The 18,400-nt window shown below is 45.2% G+C and overlaps 1 protein-coding gene across 1 annotated transcript in view; it reads left to right on the top strand.

Annotated features, from left to right (window-relative positions):
- Window positions 1-296: 296 nt before the first annotated feature.
- Window positions 297-18,400, top strand: part of RPGR (retinitis pigmentosa GTPase regulator) — a 191,291-nt gene continuing 173,187 nt past the window's right edge. The window contains exon 1 of the mRNA XM_030202330.1: window positions 297-556. Coding sequence (XP_030058190.1) covers window positions 520-556 — 37 coding nt within the window. The 5' untranslated portion in view covers window positions 297-519. The remainder of the gene's footprint in view (window positions 557-18,400) is intronic.

Below are 18,400 nucleotides of genomic sequence, written 5' to 3'. Positions count from 1 at the left end.
GCAGTGCCCGTTTCCTACCTGCAGGCGTCGCTGGCTGACTAGTCCCTCCTCCCCACAGGCAGGCGTCGCTGTCCTCTCCCTCAGCTCCTCCTCCGCCATGTTGTTGCCCTTGCCTTTCTTCTCCCGCTGCAGTACCGTCCTCCACTCGCAGGCGTCGCTGTCCTCCTCTCATTTACAGCCCCTCCCTCCCCTCCCCCTGTAGGCCCCGCCCCGCCGCAGTATCCTTCTCCCTCCTGTAGGTGCCGCCAGCCGCGCTCCTGCCGAGAGGGAGCGGCGCGCCTCTATGGTCCCGCTCGCCTCCGTTGCTATAGACGGGCAGTTTGTTTACTTCCGGCTCCCCTACCCCTCCCCTCCTTGGCCGCGCCCCCCGCGCTCCGGGTTATCGACCACCTCTGGGGAAAGAAGAGCGTGAAGGGGCGCGAGCGGCGTTGCGTCCTCGCTCTCTTCCCCTCCCCCCTCGCCAGCAATGCCGCAATCAGCAGGGGCTGCATAAAGGGCAGCGCCTCAGCCGGACACCCAATGGCAGCAGAGGACAGCGAGGAGCAGCAGGTGCCCGGTGAGTGGGTCTGGGACCCCCCCCTCCCCCCCCCATAAAGAATCATGTCAGAGGCCGGCAATAGACAGCTCGGGAGGTTCCCGGTTTCCTTTGCAAGCGCTGAATGGGCGAAAGCGCGCGAGCAAAGACGAGCTAAGAAGCGTCTGGCATCAGTTCTTCTTCCTTAAATGCCTGGTCCGGGTTGCTCAGAAGGCAACTAATAACGGGTATCATCGCTGTTACTTGACGTCTCGGAAATGCAGGAGTAAAATGCATCCTAACGGGAAGTGCTGGCTGTTTGCAATTTTACTTTTGAGACTGCTGAGCTGCTACTACAAGTAGTAAATCAGTGGTGCGCTCCATCAGGCTTCATGAATTGCTAGATTTAGAATCTACAAAAATCACAATCCCTAACTTATCTCGGGCTTCATTCCCATGTTTTGTTGCATGGTACCCCATGGTAGCAAGTCGTATAGCTAGCCATACAAATATCTCAAAATGAGCAAGAAAACTACAAGAGAAATCATGTAAAAACATAGATTCCTTAAAAAAAAGACACTAAATAAATAGCTTTAGGCCTATGAGGAAAAATAATTCCTTCCATCACACACGTTTGCTTTGCTAGCTTGCCCCAATAAGTCAACTGAATGGGCGAAAGCGCACGAGCAAAGACGAGCTAAGAAGCGTCTGGCATCAGTTCTTCTTCCTTAAATGCCTGGTCCGGGTTGCTCAGAAGGCAACTAATAACGGGTATCATCGCTGTTACTTGACGTCTCGGAAATGCAGGAGTAAAATGCATCCTAACGGGAAGTGCTGGCTGTTTGCAATTTTACTTTTGAGACTGCTGAGCTGCTACTACAAGTAGTAAATCAGTGGTGCGCTCCATCAGGCTTCATGATTTGCTAGATTTAGAATCTACAAAAATCACAATCCCTAACTTATCTCGGGCTTCATTCCCATGTTTTGTTGCATGGTACCCCATGGTAGCAAGTCGTATAGCTAGCCATACAAATATCTCAAAATGAGCAAGAAAACTACAAGAGAAATCATGTAAAAACATAGATTCCTTAAAAAAAAGACACTAAATAAATAGCTTTAGGCCTATGAGGAAAAATAATTCCTTCCATCACACACGTTTGCTTTGCTAGCTTGCCCCAATAAGCCAACTGAATGGGTGAAAGCGCGCGAGCAAAGACGAGCTAAGAAGCATCTGGCATCAGTTCTTCTTCCTTAAATGCCTGGTCCGGGTTGCTCAGAAGGCAACTAATAACGGGTATCATCGCAGTCTGAGCCTGCAGAAAAATGTTACTTGACGTCTCGGAAATGCGGGAGTAAAATGCATCCTAACGGGAAGTGCTGGCTGTTTGCAATTTTACTTTTGAGACTGCTGAGCTGCTACTACAAGTAGTAAATCAGTGGTGCGCTCCATCAGGCTTCATGAATTGCTAGATTTAGAATCTACAAAAATCACAATCCCTAACTTATCTCGGGCTTCATTCCCATGTTTTGTTGCATGGTACCCCATGGTAGCAAGTCGTATAGCTAGCCATACAAATATCTCAAAATGAGCAAGAAAACTACAAGAGAAATCATGTAAAAACATAGATTCCTTAAAAAAAAGACACTAAATAAATAGCTTTAGGCCTATGAGGAAAAATAATTCCTTCCATCACACACGTTTGCTTTGCTAGCTTGCCCCAATAAGTCAACTGAATGGGCGAAAGCGCACGAGCAAAGACGAGCTAAGAAGCGTCTGGCATCAGTTCTTCTTCCTTAAATGCCTGGTCCGGGTTGCTCAGAAGGCAACTAATAACGGGTATCATCGCTGTTACTTGACGTCTCGGAAATGCAGGAGTAAAATGCATCCTAACGGGAAGTGCTGGCTGTTTGCAATTTTACTTTTGAGACTGCTGAGCTGCTACTACAAGTAGTAAATCAGTGGTGCGCTCCATCAGGCTTCATGATTTGCTAGATTTAGAATCTACAAAAATCACAATCCCTAACTTATCTCGGGCTTCATTCCCATGTTTTGTTGCATGGTACCCCATGGTAGCAAGTCGTATAGCTAGCCATACAAATATCTCAAAATGAGCAAGAAAACTACAAGAGAAATCATGTAAAAACATAGATTCCTTAAAAAAAAGACACTAAATAAATAGCTTTAGGCCTATGAGGAAAAATAATTCCTTCCATCACACACGTTTGCTTTGCTAGCTTGCCCCAATAAGTCAACTGAATGGGCGAAAGCGCACGAGCAAAGACGAGCTAAGAAGCGTCTGGCATCAGTTCTTCTTCCTTAAATGCCTGGTCCGGGTTGCTCAGAAGGCAACTAATAACGGGTATCATCGCTGTTACTTGACGTCTCGGAAATGCAGGAGTAAAATGCATCCTAACGGGAAGTGCTGGCTGTTTGCAATTTTACTTTTGAGACTGCTGAGCTGCTACTACAAGTAGTAAATCAGTGGTGCGCTCCATCAGGCTTCATGAATTGCTAGATTTAGAATCTACAAAAATCACAATCCCTAACTTATCTCGGGCTTCATTCCCATGTTTTGTTGCATGGTACCCCATGGTAGCAAGTCGTATAGCTAGCCATACAAATATCTCAAAATGAGCAAGAAAACTACAAGAGAAATCATGTAAAAACATAGATTCCTTAAAAAAAAGACACTAAATAAATAGCTTTAGGCCTATGAGGAAAAATAATTCCTTCCATCACACACGTTTGCTTTGCTAGCTTGCCCCAATAAGCCAACTGAATGGGCGAAAGCGCGCGAGCAAAGACGAGCTAAGAAGCATCTGGCATCAGTTCTTCTTCCTTAAATGCCTGGTCCGGGTTGCTCAGAAGGCAACTAATAACGGGTATCATCGCAGTCTGAGCCTGCAGAAAAATGTTACTTGACGTCTCGGAAATGCAGGAGTAAAATGCATCCTAACGGGAAGTGCTGGCTGTTTGCAATTTTACTTTTGAGACTGCTGAGCTGCTACTACAAGTAGTAAATCAGTGGTGCGCTCCATCAGGCTTCATGAATTGCTAGATTTAGAATCTACAAAAATCACAATCCCTAACTTATCTCGGGCTTCATTCCCATGTTTTGTTGCATGGTACCCCATGGTAGCAAGTCATATAGCTAGCCATACAAATATCTCAAAATGAGCAAGAAAACTACAAGAGAAATCATGTAAAAACATAGATTCCTTAAAAAAGACGCTAAATAAATAGCTTTAGGCCTATGAGGAAAAATAATTCCTTCCATCACACATGTTTGCTTTGCTAGCTTGCCCCAATAAGCCAACTTTTCTAAAATAGCAGCCAGCTGTGCCCCCAACCAGTTAGCCAGCCTGGCACCCCAAGCAGCCAGTTTGCTCCCACAGTTCCCACCTTGCTTTTTGCCGTACTGCCCTGGAAGAGCAGGTAATTCTTCTGGCACCAAGTGGCGCCCAACTTGTTTGGGGCACATAGTGCCTGCACTCTGGCACTGAGCTTTTGGTATCGCAAATAAAATGTATGCAAGAGCACAGGCACTGCATAGGTCTAGCAAGCAGAGAGCTGAAAGTGCCAGACTTTATCTCCTCTTCCGGTGTGTATGCTTTACACTGCTGTTTGCAACCTTCCTACAAGGCGAATGTGACTAACTGGTGAGTACTCGCAGCTTTTTTTCCCCTTTGATGTGGCTGATTGCCTAAATCAGAGAGGAATTCTGTGTAAATATGTGCATCGTTGCACAGAATTCCCTCTTGAGTAGATACAGCTAGATGGTATTACTTCATTTTCAATCTGTTGTTAAATAACAAATTAACTATTGCAGCTGAGCAATAACTAACTAAAGTTCTCTTGAGTGAGACCATATATGGGCAACAATGAACTTAGAAACATAGAAACAAGATAAGTACATAAGTAATGCCACACTGGGAAAAGACCAAGGGTCCATCGAGCCCAGCATCCTGTCCACGACAGCGGCCAATCCAGGTCAAGGGCGCCTGGCAAGCTTCCCAAACGTACAAACATTCTATACATGTTATTCCTGGAATTGTGGATTTTTCCTAAGTCCATTTAGTAGTGGTTTATGGACTTGTCCTTTAGGAAACCGTCTAACCCCTTTTCAAACTCTGCTAAGCTAACCGCCTTCACCATGTTCTCTGGCAACGAATTCCAGAGTTTAATTACGCGTTGGGTGAAGAAAATTTTTCTCAGATTTGTTTTAAATTTACTACACTGTAGTTTCATTGCATGCCCCCTAGTCCTAGTATTTTTGGAAAGCGTGAACAGACGCTTCACATCCACCTGTTCCATTCCACTCATTATTTTATAGACCTCAATCATGTCTCCCCTTAGCCGTCTCTTCTCCAAGCCGAAAAGCCCTAGCCTCCTTAGTCTTTCTTCATAGGGAAGTCGTCCCATCCCTGCTATCATTTGTCACCCTTCGCTGCACCTTTTCCAATTCTACTATATCTTTCTTGAGATGCAGCGACCAGAATTGAACACAATACTCAAGGTGCGGTCGCACCATGGAGCGATACAATGGCATTATAACATCCTCACACCTGTTTTCCGTACCTTTCCTAATAATACCCAACATTCTATTCGCTTTCCTAGCCGCAGCAGTACACTGAGCAGAAGGTTTCAGTGTATTATCGACGACGACACCCAGATCCCTTTCTTGGTCCGTAACTCCTAACGTGGAACCTTGCATGACGTAGCTATAATTCGGGTTCTTTTTTCCCCACATGCATCACCTTGCACTTGCTCACATTAAACGTCATCTGCCATTTAGACGCCCAGTCTCCCAGTCTTGTAAGGTCCTCTTGTAATTGTTCACAATCCTCCCGCGATTTAACGACTTTGAATAACTTTGTGTCATCAGCAAATTTAATTACCTCGCTAGTTACTCCCATCTCTAAATCATTTATAAATATATTAAAAAGCAGCGGTCCTAGCACAGACCCCTGAGGAACCCCACTAACTACCCTTTTCCATTGTGAATACTGGCCAAATGGCCCATCCAGTCTGCCCATCCTCAGTAACCACTAACTCCTCCTTTTCCTAGGGATCCCATGTGCCTGTCCCATGCTTTCTTAAATTCTGACACAGTCTTCGTCTCCACAACCTCCACTGGGAGGCCGAAAGAGTATTTTCTTAGGTTACTCCTGAGCTTGTTTCCTCTTAACTTCATCCTATGCCTTCTCATTCCAGAGTTTTCCTTCATTTGAAAAAGGGTCACCTCCTATACATTAACGCCACTGAAGTATTTAAACGTCTCTATCGTATCCCCCGTCTCCCACTTCTCTTCCAGCGTATACATGTTGAGGTTCATGAGCCTGTCCCTATATGGTTTGTGACAGAGACCGCTTACCAGTTTAGTAGCTGCCCTCTAGAGCGACTCCATCCTGTTTATAGCTTTCTGTAGGTGTGGTCTCCAGAATTGCACGCAGGGATTCATTCTCTCTGAATATACGATAGAAAAAAATTAGAAAGGGTTCCACACGTTGTACAGCCTATTTTTCCAACTGATGATCGTAAGAACATAAGAATAGCCGTACTGGGGCAGACTGATGGTTCATTTAGCCTAGAATCCTGCTTCCAGCAGTAGCCAATCCAGATCACAAGTGCCTGGCAGAATTCCCAGATCTTGGGATTGGAGCATACAGTCTTCTGGTTCGTAACCACAAATTTGACTGCTGAGCTAAGGGAGCAGCTCATCTAGTTGTACTAGGAAGAGGCCATTAATAGGGGAGGTTGACATCATCTTTAGCATATCTTGATTTAGGAGTGAGGTTCATTCTGGTCATGGTATGTGCAAAATGAATTAATTTGCAGACATTGCCATGAGAAAATCCTACTTAATTTGCACATTTTACCTCATTCTACTCAGTCACATACCTTCTAGCCCAAGGAAACAGCTTTACTGTAGAATATTCACCTGACTGTATGTTCAGGGTTGGGATCCTATTGAAGATGTAAAAAGACTTGAAATAGTTCAGAGGAAGGTGACAAAAATAGTATGGGGCTTGTGCCAAAAGATACATGAGAAGAGATTAGAAGACCTAAATAGGTATACCCTAGAGGAAAGGAGGGATAGGGAAGATATGATACAGGCATTTAAATACTCAAGACATGAATATAGAAAAAAATATTTTCCAGAGAAGGGGAAATGTTAAAATTAGAGTACATGAATTGAGGTTGCGGGGTGGTAGCCTTAGCAGTAATGTTAGCAATAGAAATCAAACAAAATAAAACATGGAAAAGAAAATAAGATGATACCTTTTTTTTATTGGACATAACTTAATACGTTTCTTGATTAGCTTTCGAAGGTTGCCCTTCTAACAGTAATGTTAGAAAATTCTTTTTCATGGAGAGGGTGGTTGATGCCTGGAATGCCCTCTCAAGGGACGGTGGAGACAAAAACAGTGACAGAATTCAAAAAGGCTGATCACAGAGGATCCCTAATTATTTATTTTATTTGTTGCATTTGTACCCCACATTTTCCCACTTATTTGCAGGCTCAATGTGGCTTACATAGTACCGTGAGGTGTTATCCACTTCTGGTGATGAAACAAATACAGAGTGATGTTGTTACAGACACATTAGAGAATCAAGAGAAGAAGAGTAATATATTGTTCATTGCAAGATTTGGTTTCATTGTGCTGCTGTGGAGATGTTACAATTATTGAGCATTGTGGTATGCCTTGTTGAAGAGGTAGGTCTTCAGAGATTTATGAAAGTTAGTTCGTAAATAGTTTTTAGGTTAAGCGGCAGTGCGTTCCATAACTGCGTACTCGGGTAAGAAAAGCTTGACGCATGCGTTAGTCTGTATTTTCGACCTTTACAGCTGGGGAAATGAAGATTAAGGAATGTGCGGGATAATCTTTCAGCGTTTCTGGGTGGCAAGTCTACGTAGGCTGGGGCATCTCTGTGAATGATTTTATGAACTAGAGTACATAATTTGAACGCAATACGTTAGAAAATTAGAAATTGGATGGTATTTATTTTTATTTATTTATTATTACATTTGTATCCCGCACTTTCCCACACATGGCAGGCTCAATGCAGCTTACATAGTAACAATATGAAGAATTACAACGTCGTAAAAAAAAAAAGAATATACAATTTGTAGTAAACGCAATATTAAAAAGCCAAAACTTAAATGACTACATGTGTGTTGATGTGTCGAGTGGTGCTTAGATGACGACTTCAGCTGTGAAGAACTAAGGCCAGTCCTGGACAGACTTCTACGATCTGCGTACGGCAAGACAGTTTAGGGTGGGCTAGAGATGGCTTCGACGGCAACTCTAGTAGTTGGAATGTGAGGACAGTGCTGGGCGGACTTCGACAGTTTGTGAGTCGTATATTTCAAGACAGATTGGGATAAAAGCTGGAGTGGGCTTTGATGGCTACTCCAACGGTTGGAACCTAAGGACAATGCCGGGCGGACTTCCACAGTCTGTGTCCTAGCAATGGCCAAGAAAGATCAGGATCAAGTATTGTTGGTTTAATCGTGGCAACTATTAATTGTTGGCTTAATTGTGAATTGATAGTGAGTGCAACTGTTTGGCTCATCTAGTCTGTCCTTCATGTCCTTATCCGCTGTCATCTGCTATGTTACAGTCACCGTATGTCAAAGTTCCCACTTGTGTACTTTGTACGCTGCAGCGCTACATCCTTTTTTAAATTTATTTATATTTATTGTAATTTTAAATTTTAACAAGCATACACTTGTAAAAGTAACACAGCATTGATAAAAGAATCTAATATAATAAAACGCACCCTCAACGTTCTGAGGACAACGTTCTGAAGCCATCTGACGTCACTCCCAGGCTGAAGGGTTCGTGGATTCGTGGTGTGAAGCCTTCAAGTCAGCCAGCCTTCTCTGCCCCGCCCTCGCGTCAAACGTCATGACGTCGAGGGCGGAAAAAAAAACAAACAATTCCGGCAGCGAAGCGTCAGGGAAGGAGGCGGCGCTCCCGACGTCTCTAGCCTTCCCTTTGCTGTGTTCCGCTTTCTTCTGACGTCAAGGATGACGTCAGAAGGCGGAACACAGCGAAGGGAAGGCTAGACGTCGGGAGCGCCGCCTCCTTCCCTGACGCTTCGCTGCCGGAACCGCCACGGAGGTAAATTTAGAAAGAAGAAAAAAAAAAAAAAAGGAAGTTGGGGGGAGAGAAGAGGGTGGCCAGTAAAGTTGAACAATGGGAGCGGGAGGGCAGGGGAGAAACGACGGCATGGATGAGAAGGGGGGGGGGGGAGAAGAGGGCGGGCCAAGCTGGGACATGGGAGAGAGAGGAGCATGGATGCGAGGGGGGTCATGAAAGGGAGAGAGGGGACTTGCTGGAAAAGGTTGAATGGAGGCGGCAGGGGACAGAGGGGCATGGATTGGGAGGGCAGGGCTCAGGGAGAGAGGGGACTTGCTGGAAAAGGTTGAATGGAGGCGGCAGGGGACAGAGGAGCATGGATGGGCATGGATTGGGAGGGCAGGGCTCAGGGAGAGAGGGGAATTGCTGGAAAGAGATGAATGGAAGGGGCAGGGGACAGAGGAGCATGGATTGGGAGGGCAGGGCTCAAGGAGAGAGGGGAATTGCTGGATAGGGATGAATGGAGGGGACAGATGGGCATGGATGGATATGGATTGCAGGGCAGGGCTCAGGGAGAGAGGGGAATTGCTGGATAGGGATGAATGGAGGGGGCAGGTGACAGAGGAGCATGGATTGGGAGGGCAGGGCTCAGGGAGAGGGGAATTGCTGGAAAGGGATGAATGGAGGCGACAGATGGGCATGGATGGATATGGATTGCAGGACAGGGCTCAGGGAGAGAGGGGAATTGCTGGATAGGGATGAATGGAGGGGACAGGTGACAGGAGCATGGATGGGCATGGATTGGGAGGGCAGGGCTCAGGGAGAGAGGGGAATTGCTGGAAAAGGATGAATGGAGGGGGCAGGGGACAGATGGGCATGGATTGGGAGGGCAGGGCTCACACTCTCTCTCATATACAATGTCTTTCTGACTCTCACTCTCACACACTCTGTCTCACACTGTATCACATTCACTCTCTATCTGCCACACAGTCACTCACACACTCGCTTAGTCTCATACTCTCACTCTCACAGAGAATCTGTGTCTCTCACATACTCTCTCTCTCGCCCACACACACACACTCTCTCTCACACTGTGTCTCACATACACACTTGCACACACTCTCATTCTCACACACACACTCTCTCACCAACACACTCACACCGAGACTCACTCTCTCTCTCACACACACACACTCACACTTTCACTCTGACTCTCAAACAGCCACTCTCACATACACTCTCCCAAACATACACACTCCGAGGAAAACCTTGCTAGCGCCCGTTTCATTTGTGTCAGAAACGGGCCTTTTTTACTAGTAATAATATATAACAGAAGAAAAACTAAAGGAAATATAACATAATTCAATTATCGCCTTCTTAGATCACAATACGTGGGGGGCATGACCAAATTATAGAAGATTATCAGCGGAATATGGTATACAACAATGCTTAAAGGCTACGCGTGTGGACTTCTAATAATCTTATAATCCAACATCATCTCAGTTTAGAATCTAGAAAACGTTTTAACTGTTCGGGAACAAAAAAGGAATATTTAGTCTCTGCAAAACGGACTAAGCATTTGCATGGGTAAGTAAGAAAAAAAAGTCCCATTTTCAAAACTTCTTGTTTCATTTTCAGGAAATCTTTTCTCCGATCCTGAGTCTGTCGAGTTCCATCCGGGTAAATCCAGATTTTCCCCCCACAAAAGGGAGTCTCTGGCAATTTAAAATATAGTCTCAAGACTGCATCTAAATCTGGTTGAAAAACAAACGTAACAACTAAAGTGGCTCTTTCAGATACGATTGTTCTAGGATGGCGGATACATTATTCACATCGATGTTAAATTGTTCTCCACCCTGAACTTCTCCCTCCTTTATACCTGGTCTCTTCGGTATATAAAATATCTTAGTTATCAGAGGAATAGCTTCTTGGGGCATTTTTAGATTCTCCATTAAGAATCGTTTGGGGTCATCTTTGACTCTTCTCTCTCCTTCTCTGCTCATATCCAGCAGATCGCCAAGACCTGTCGTTTCTTTCTTTACAACATCCGTAAAATCCGCCCCTTTGTTTCCGAGCACTCTACCAAAACCCTCATCCACACCCTTGTGACCTCTCGTTTAGACTACTGCAATCTGCTTCTTGCTGGCCTCCCACTTACTCACTTCTCCCCTCTCCAATCAGTTCAAAACTCTGCTGCCCGTCTCGTCTTCCGCCAGGGTCGCTTTACTCATACTACCCCTCTCCTCAAGACCCTTCACTGGCTCCCTATCCGTTTTCGCATCCTGTTCAAACTTCTTCTACTAACCTATAAATGTATTCACTCTGCTGCTCCCCAGTATCTCTCCACACTCGTCCTTCCCTACACCCCTTCCCGTGCACTCCGCTCCATGGATAAATCCTTCTTATCTGTTCCCTTCTCCACTTCTGCCAACTCCAGACTTCGCACCTTCTGTCTCGCTGCACCCTACGCCTGGAATAAACTTCCTGAGCCCCTACGTCTTGCCCCATCCTTGGCCACCTTTAAATCTAGACTGAAAGCCCACCTCTTTAACATTGCTTTTGACTCGTAACCACTCGCCTCCACCTACCCTCCTCTCTTCCTTCCCGTTCACATTAATTGATTTGATTTGCTTACTTTATTTTTTGTCTATTAGATTGTAAGCTCTTTGAGCAGGGACTGTCTTTCTTCTATGTTTGTGCAGCGCTGCGTATGCCTTGTAGCGCTATAGAAGTGATAAGTAGTAGTAGTAGTAGTCTCTTGTAACCAGAGCTAATATTGTGATGTCATAATGCCTCAGGCCACCAATAAGAGCCAACCTCATCAGTGATGTCACAATGACTTGATTGTCCTATACTTGGCTCACTTTTATTACATAGCTCTTTGAGCAGGGACTGTCTTTCTTCTATGTTTGTGCAGCGCTGCGTACGCCTTGTAGCGCTATAGAAATGCTAAATAGTAGTAGTAGTAGTTTAAATAAATGAATTGGTAATGACCCAGGTATTTTGGGGAAGTTCAATAGGCGCAGATTCAACCGCCTGATAAAGTTCTCATAGTGCTACATCCTGTTCTTTCAATTGGAGAGGTTGGTATTTAGGCTAAAGCTAAATCCCATTTTCAGTAATTGAAGTCACTTTACGTTCAGCTACAGTAGGTATTTCCTTGTGCTGAGAGTGTTCACAGTAAGGTTGTACCTGAGGTAATGGAAGGTTAAATGGCTTGCCCAAGATCACTAGCGAGGAAGTTTCATTTGAACCTTAGCTTCCCTGGTTCTCAGCCCACTAAGCATTCTGAATCTAATGTCTGGCTTCCCTTTCTGTGCTAGTAGAACTTCAGTTGGGGGGAAGAGGGGGTGGTGGTTGGGAGGCGAGGATAGGGGAGGGCAGACTTATACGGTCTGTACCAGAGCCGGTGATGGGAGGCGGGGACTGGTGGTTGGGAGGCGGGAAATACTGCTGGGCAGACTTATATGGTCTGTGCCCTGAAAAGGACAGGTACAAATTCAAGGTAAGGTATACACATATGAGTTTGTCATGGGCAGACTGGATGGACCATGCGGGTCTTTTTCTGCCGTCATCTACTTGTTGGGCAGACTGAATGGACCGTGCAGGTCTTTTTCTGCCCTCATCTACTTGTTGGGCAGACTGAATGGACCGTGCAGGTCTTTTTCTGCCCTCATCTACTTGTTGCAGAAGGAATGGATCCTCAGAAGCTTAGCTGAAATTGGGTGGCGGAGCAGTTGGGGGGAAGAGGGGGTGGTGGTTGGGAGGCGAGGATAGGGGAGGGCAGACTTATACGGTCTGTACCAGAGCCGGTGATGGGAGGCGGGGACTGGTGGTTGGGAGGCGGGAAATACTGCTGGGCAGACTTATATGGTCTGTGCCCTGAAAAGGACAGGTACAAATTCAAGGTAAGGTATACACATATGAGTTTGTCATGGGCAGACTGGATGGACCATGCGGGTCTTTTTCTGCCGTCATCTACTTGTTGGGCAGACTGAATGGACCGTGCAGGTCTTTTTCTGCCCTCATCTACTTGTTGGGCAGACTGAATGGACCGTGCAGGTCTTTTTCTGCCCTCATCTACTTGTTGCAGAAGGAATGGATCCTCAGAAGCTTAGCTGAAATTGGGTGGCGGAGCAGTTGGGGGGAAGAGGGGGTGGTGGTTGGGAGGCGAGGATAGGGGAGGGCAGACTTATACGGTCTGTACCAGAGCCGGTGATGGGAGGCGGGACTGGTGGTTGGGAGGCGGGAAATACTGCTGGGCAGACTTATATGGTCTGTGCCCTGAAAAGGACAGGTACAAATTCAAGATAAGGTATACACATATGAGTTTGTCATGGGCAGATTGGATGGACCATGCGGGTCTTTTTCTGCCGTCATCTACTTGTTGGGCAGACTGAATGGACCGTGCAGGTCTTTTTCTGCCCTCATCTACTTGTTGGGCAGACTGAATGGACCGTGCAGGTCTTTTTCTGCCCTCATCTACTTGTTGCAGAAGGAATGGATCCTCAGAAGCTTAGCTGAAATTGGGTGGCGGAGCAGTTGGGGGGAAGAGGGGGTGGTGGTTGGGAGGCGAGGATAGGGGAGGGCAGACTTATACGGTCTGTACCAGAGCCGGTGATGGGAGGCGGGACTGGTGGTTGGGAGGCGGGAAATACTGCTGGGCAGACTTATATGGTCTGTGCCCTGAAAAGGACAGGTACAAATTCAAGATAAGGTATACACATATGAGTTTGTCATGGGCAGACTGGATGGACCATGCAGGTCTTTATCTGCCGTCATCTACTATGTTACTATGTTGGGCAGACTGAATGGACCGTGCAGGTCTTTTTCTGCCCTCATCTACTTGTTGCAGAAGGAATGGATCCTCAGAAGCTTAGCTGAAATTGGGTGGCGGAGCAGTTGGGGGGAAGAGGGGGTGGTGGTTGGGAGGCGAGGATAGGGGAGGGCAGACTTATACGGTCTGTACCAGAGCCGGTGATGGGAGGCGGGACTGGTGGTTGGGAGGCGGGAAATACTGCTGGGCAGACTTATATGGTCTGTGCCCTGAAAAGGACAGGTACAAATTCAAGGTAAGGTATACACATATGAGTTTGTCATGGGCAGACTGGATGGACCATGCAGGTCTTTATCTGCCGTCATCTACTATGTTACTATGTTGGGCAGACTGAATGGACCGTGCAGGTCTTTTTCTGCCCTCATCTACTTGTTGGGCAGCCTGAATGGACCGTGCAGGTCTTTTTCTGCCGTCATCTACTTGTTGGGCAGACTGAATGGACCGTGCAGGTCTTTTTCTGCCGTCATCTACTATGTTACTATGTAAACCAAGTTTTTTCATACCCATCTCCTTGCTGTTCCACACCACTATGGAGATGTACAGACTCCATTTGCACTTAAGTATTTACGACCTCTGCTACAGTTGTTTCTTAACTCTGAGAGGCAAGGTAGATATTTATTAGACCAGAAAAAAAGTCAAATATAATGCTGGAATTTGTTCTGGTTTTTACTGTGTTATTTAGTTAGTAGGCCCTGAATTCCTCGTTTTACAGCTAAGCACAAAGCAGGTTACAATAAAATAACATGAAGGTGTGTGCAAACAAAATAGACAATAATAATAATAACCATATAGCTTTATATCCCACCGTATACCTTGCGGCTCAAAGTGGATCACATTTATTAGCTTTATTTACCGCCTTTTTGATGGAATTCACTGAAGGCGGTGTACAGTAAGAATAGATCAAACATGAGCAATAGGCAATTACAGCAGTAAAAATATTCAAATAACAATACAAAGTATGTCATGGTATACTACTTACAATGTCAACACAATATTTTATTTTTTTATTTTATTTTATTTTTTGTTACATTTGTACCCTGCGCTTTCCCACTCATGGCAGGCTCAATGCGGCTCACATGGGGCAATGGAGGGTTAAGTGACTTGCCCAGAGTCACAAGGAGCTGCCTGTGCCTGAAGTGGGAATCGAACTCAGTTCCTCAGGACCAAAGTCCACCACCCTAACCACTAGGCCACTCCTCCACTGTTGCTACTGTTTGAGATTCTACATGGAATGTTGCTATTCCACTAGCAACATTCCATGTAGAAGTCGGCCCTTGCAGATCACCAATGTGGCCGCGCAGGCTTCTGCGAGTCTGACGTCCTGCACGTATGTGCAGGACGTCAGACTCACAGAAACAGAAGTGGAATAGCAACATTCCATATAGAATCTCCAATAGTATCTATTTTATTTTTGTTACATTTGTACCCCGAGCTTTCCCACTCATGGCAGGCTCAATGCGGCTTACATGGGGCAATGGAGGGTTAAGTGACTTGCCCAGAGTCACAAGGAGCTGCCTGTGCCTGAAGTGGGAATCGAACTCCGTTCCTCAGTTTCCCAGGACCAAAGTCCACCACCCTAACCACTAGGCCACTCCTCCACATTTTAATTGATAGTGAAGCAAAGATGTAATATATACATTTCCAGGAAGTACAAGCATCCAACCCCTAATTAACATTGTTAATGTTAATTAACGCCAGACGCACGCCAGAGGAACTTCCAGAGAAGATGAGGAAGGAACGCGAAGGGCACAACAACACTTCGGCTGATGGGGGTTTGGGTCCCCCGTCAGCACAGGTAGTACACAACGGGGAGGGGGGGGGGGCGACAGGTTCGCCAAAGGGGGGACGAGGGGCCCTTGGCACGGGGGGGGGGGAGGAATTGCCTGCCTAGGGCCTGTTTCCTTGCCTTCAGAAACGGGCCTTTTTTTTACTAGTATCAAATAAAGCACAGTATTTTGAATAGATTGCAGCCTAGTTAGTACATGGAAAGTCCTAAGTAAATGATGATACAATAATCTAACGTACTCAAATTAGAGATTGTACAATGAGTTGAAAATGATCTTGGTCAAAATATTTGCGTACCCGACTAAGGTTGCGCATAATGAAAGGTTTTATGAATGAAAGTATTAACGTGAAATTCAAAAGACAACGTGAAGTCTATATTGGCTGATGCTGAAATGGTAACCATGGGCTGATATGTATTGTTTGTGAGGCTGACATAAGTTTCTCTCTGGTTTCTGTGTTTTAGTTGGCTTGTTTCCACTTCTGCATTTTATAAAAGCTTGTCGATAGGAGTGGTCAGTCAGTCAAACCATTTCCTCATACTCTTCTGGCTACAAGTGTAGCAGAGGTCAGGTTACATTTAGCTTTTCAGGAACTCCTTGCCTTACCTGGAGCTCCAGGAGGACGCTTTAAAAAACAAACAAACCCAAAACGCTCGCATTTGGGTGCAGCTGGCTATGGGGGAGATGGGTTGAGCTCCTATTGGATGGTGATTCCCTATCTACTTATTTCATGAGAGATTTTCAGATTTATTTTTCACAAAAATGGCAGGACTTTCTCTGGTTTAATGGCCAACTTTTGGATAACTCATTATTATTTTGGGAAACAGCAAAAGCAGTCCTCCGTCGGGATATAATTGCTTATGTGGCGACTCGCACAAAACGCATAGCTCAGGGCATTGTCCAGCTTGAAAAGAATCTTGCTTTATTGAAAAAGGCATTAATTCATAATCCTACCAGGGACTCTGAGGAAGCTTTTTTGGCTACTCGGTCGGCACTCAATGTGCTTATCCATGAGAGGACGTGAAATATGCTTTTCTATCAGAAATTTCATTGTTATCGCTATGGGAATCGGCCTGGGTGTCTAACACAAGTGGTCAAACATTGTCATGGTTTCCGTTATGTCAGCAGCTTGTCTACTTCTACAGGAAGGATAGTGACTAAGCCACAGGAGATAGCGTCTTAATTGTATAATTATTTTCTAGCATTATATTTAGCCCCTGCTGGAGCTATTGGTCCACAACTATTGGCTATTTGGAAGATTCAGGATTGCCAACTTTATCTCCGGTTGATTGAGATCATTTGGCTGCACATTTACAAATAAAAGAAATACAACAGGATACTAAACAATTGAAGAGTCAAATGGCTCCAGGACTCGATGGCTTTCTTCAGGGTTTTCCAAACTATTATGAACCTACTTGACTAGGCCCTTGCTTGCTTATTACTAGGCAGGTATAGATCAGGGTTCATTTCCATTGTATACGAATGATTCGCTTATCTCACTCATTCCTAAGCCCGGTAAACCGATTATGAGATGTAATTCTTATTGGCCAGTCTCGGACAGAGATCTAAAGATTTTGGCTTGAGTCATGGTGAACTGTCTTGTGCTCTTATCGTTGTTGATTGGAGACCATCAGGTTGGTTTTATTAAGGGTAGACATTCTGTGTGATTGTTTGCAAAGTACTATTAGCGATGTCGAAAGTGCAACGGGACCAGGTGCCGAAAGTAGTGGTTGGATTGGATGCCAAGAAGGCTTTTGATCCGGTTTGTTGGTCTTAATTTGTTTCATACTGTTTGCTGCTTGGGCATTTCAGTTTGGTTTTATCAAGCTTTAGTCAGTTTGTACACCACTCTGTGGGCTGTGATTTTGGTTAATGGTATCCGCATGGAGCCTTTTCCGATACAGCGTGGTACTCGACAGGGTTGTCCCTTGTCTCCTTTGGTCTCTATTTGGAACCCCTCTTGCAGATGATACAACAAGATCCTGATATTGCAGGGCTTCAGCTTGGCTCCTCTTTTCTGAAGATACTTGCTTATGCAGATGACATGCTCTTAACTGTCGGCCCTGTAGACCTTGCTTTCTCTTGTGTTCAGCGCAGTAGACAAGTTCGTTTTTTTTTCTCGAGAGAGAGGAGACATGATAGAGATGTTTAACTATCTCAAGGGTATTTATGTACAGGAAGTGAGCCTTTTTCAACTGACGGACAGCGCTGGAACGAGAGGGGGGGATATGATGAAGTTAAGAGGGAATAGGCTTAGGAGTAATCTAAGAAAGTATTATTTCACAGAAAAGGTGGTGGAGGCATGGAATGGCCTCCCGGTGGAGGTAGTGGAGTCGAAGACTGTGTCAGAATTTAAAAAGCATAGGATAAGCATGTGGGATCACTTAAGAAAAGGAGTTACAGAGGATGGGCAGACTGGATGGGCCATATGCCCTTTATCTGCCGTCATGTTTCTATATGTCTTTCGCTTAATCTTCATAAGTTTTCCCACTGTAGGAGGATGTTTGGCATGCTTGGGAAAGAGTTTTCCCCCTTGGGCAGCATGCTCGTTACATTATTTGGGTCTGTGGATTCCTCAAGATCTTACCCATCTTTTTATTTTAAATGTACAACCCCTTCTTAGGTTCAGTATTCAAAAATTTCAATCCAGGCAACATTTCCCTATTTCACTAACAGGCCATATAGCTATTTACAATATGATGCTTTTTGCCAAAGTGGCTATATATGCTACAGATGTTACCTATTCACTTTAATTCTTATCATGGTCGGCTTTTCAATAGAAAGCTTGCTAAATATTTGTGGAGTGGTAAGCGGGCACGATTGCCACTCTGCACGCTGTTTCTCCTCAAAACCAAAGGTGGTTTGCGAGATGCGACATATTACAGACTGGTTTAGAGATACTTCACATTTCTCGGTGACAGATGCGGAGGTCTGTTTGGGAGAACCTTTGTACTTTAGTAGTTGCCTATGTACCCCGCCCTCCTCAGTACCTCTTAACTATCCTCGTACCCTTTTTTATAACCCTGCGTGTGATTTGGTGCAGGGTAAAGAATCCTTATCCACACTCTTATCACCTCTCGCTTAGACTATTGCAACTTGCTTCTCACAGGTCTCCCACTTAGCCATCTCTCTCCTCTTCAATCTGTTTAAAATTCTGCTGCACGACTAATATTCCGC

The sequence above is a fragment of the Microcaecilia unicolor genome, chromosome 4 (genome assembly GCF_901765095.1).
Source record: "Microcaecilia unicolor chromosome 4, aMicUni1.1, whole genome shotgun sequence".
Lineage (NCBI taxonomy): Eukaryota > Metazoa > Chordata > Amphibia > Gymnophiona > Siphonopidae > Microcaecilia > Microcaecilia unicolor.
The sequence above is the reverse complement of the archived record's forward strand: the minus strand, read 5'-3'. Positions and strand labels throughout refer to the sequence as shown.